General features: G+C 35.7%; 1 protein-coding gene across 1 annotated transcript in view; it reads left to right on the top strand.

Annotated features, from left to right (window-relative positions):
• Positions 1-399: 399 nt before the first annotated feature.
• The window catches only part of acadsb (acyl-CoA dehydrogenase short/branched chain), a 12305-nt gene continuing 10840 nt past the window's right edge, over positions 400-1864 (top strand). The window contains exons 1-3 of the mRNA XM_015039434.1: positions 400-509; positions 772-934; positions 1012-1112. Coding sequence (XP_014894920.1) covers positions 477-509; positions 772-934; positions 1012-1112 — 297 coding nt within the window. The 5' untranslated portion in view covers positions 400-476. The remainder of the gene's footprint in view (positions 510-771; positions 935-1011; positions 1113-1864) is intronic.

The raw sequence follows: 1864 nt of genomic DNA, 5'->3' as shown, positions 1-1864 counted from the left end.
CCATTATTATTATTATTATTATTATTATTATTATTATTATTATTATTATTATTATTACAGCTTATTACTAAACTTGTGTTAGGAGAATCTTGCTTTCACATATGACAGTGTTAGTTTTCGCGAGAAGATGCCACTCACAATATGGTGGACGCTGACGTATGGCTTATATGGAGGCAATAAATGCGGCATCTACCTTTCTACATCTATGTGTTCGAAATGTTGCCTTCGTGTAACATCAGACAAAGTCAATCAGTTTGATTCAGGCACAAGTTTTCAAAAATATGTAGGACATTTATATTAGAGTATATTTTCCAGTATGTGTTACATTAATATATTATACCGCTTTATTGATAGGAAGTCTAAAAAAACACATAGCTTAAAAAAGAAGACATGATTTCTGTGTGGGAAAAGGGGAGATTCCATACTTCCATGAAGGCACCATCAGCCTATCCGTACTCGCAGTTTCATAACAAACTATGGCTGCCCCGTTGGTCAGATTTTTGTCAAAGGTGAGATTGTGCTCTGTGTTTCTTTCATACTAGGCTACTGCGCCAGAGAACGGAAAATCAGTATTTTTCACTTATTTTGTCATTGATTTTATATTTATGTTACCTAGCTAGCTAATCACTCAGTAAGATGCTAACGTTTGCTAAAGCATCAACCAACTTGTGTGATAACATAACTGACTGGTTGCAAATTTATTGATAAGTAGTAGAAATTACGATGGACACTCGATGTGAAAACAGTGTTTCCTCTCCTGTTGACTGTCAGTCCGTCAGACAGATCTCTCGTCCACCATGGGGGGCATGTCAGTCTGGATTGAGGAGCAGGACTACTTCTGCCCCAGCGGTGGCTCCAAACCAGGCAGGTGGAGCGGTGGCCTTCCCTCCCCTACAGACATATTCAGAGGAGGAGAGCATGATGAGGGACGCAGGTGAGCAACCAAGCTGGCTTCCTGCTGCGGCAGAGAGCTGGAGACAAAACCTTCTAATCTCTGTTACTGGTTAACAGTCAGAAAATATGCACAAGAGCGCATCGCCCCGTTTGTGCCAATGATGGATGAAAATTCTGCCATGGATGAAGAAGTCATCAGATCCCTGTTTGAGCAGGGGGTATGTACATCTTAATATATTCCAAAAGAGCATTTTTTTTTAACACAGTAATGCCAGACTCCTGAAAAGTACAGTGGATATTAAATAGCCTATGTTAATCGCCTACACAATGACTTCCAGTTAAGGAAAAACATGCCCACAGCATGACGCTTCTACTGCCATACTTCACTGTGGGTAGTATGGATCTCCTGGTGATCTACAGTGTAAATTTTGTATCAAACTCCTTTTTGAATTATGATAAACAAAATTACACCTTAGTTTTATTATATCAGAAGACATTTTCCCACCTGCTTCGTATAGACTTAAAATGTGTTTTTCCAAAAAACAAAAAATGTTTTTTTTTGTTTTTTATAGTGGCACTGACTGTTTTATACATTGTTGTTTACGCTCTTTTCTCTATCATTCCGTTGTTATGCTTGGATACATTAATTCACATCCTGTGTAATCCATAACCATAACATAATGTGTGTGTTGAAGATAATTTTTTATTGATTTTCATGTAATATACGGTCTGAGGAACTGAATGTTATGGGTTATGTTAGCTCTAACCCCCAATGTTTAAAATTAATTGAATTAAATGTCTAAAATGTGTAATTCCACATAGAGTAAAATAATATATTTGGGTTCCATGTTTTAACCAATTTACTAAAATAAACTTCTCAGTGTTTTTTTTTTTTTTTTTTTTTTTTTTAATAAAAAACAATTTTTAAAATATTATTTTAAATTTTTTTGCCTTTAAAATTTTTTGGCAT

Source organism: Poecilia latipinna, unplaced genomic scaffold (assembly GCF_001443285.1).
Source record: "Poecilia latipinna isolate Pla-1442-1.1 unplaced genomic scaffold, P_latipinna-1.0 Scaffold472, whole genome shotgun sequence".
Classification (NCBI taxonomy): Eukaryota; Metazoa; Chordata; class Actinopteri; order Cyprinodontiformes; family Poeciliidae; genus Poecilia; species Poecilia latipinna.
This window is presented reverse-complemented; position numbering and strand designations above follow the sequence as displayed.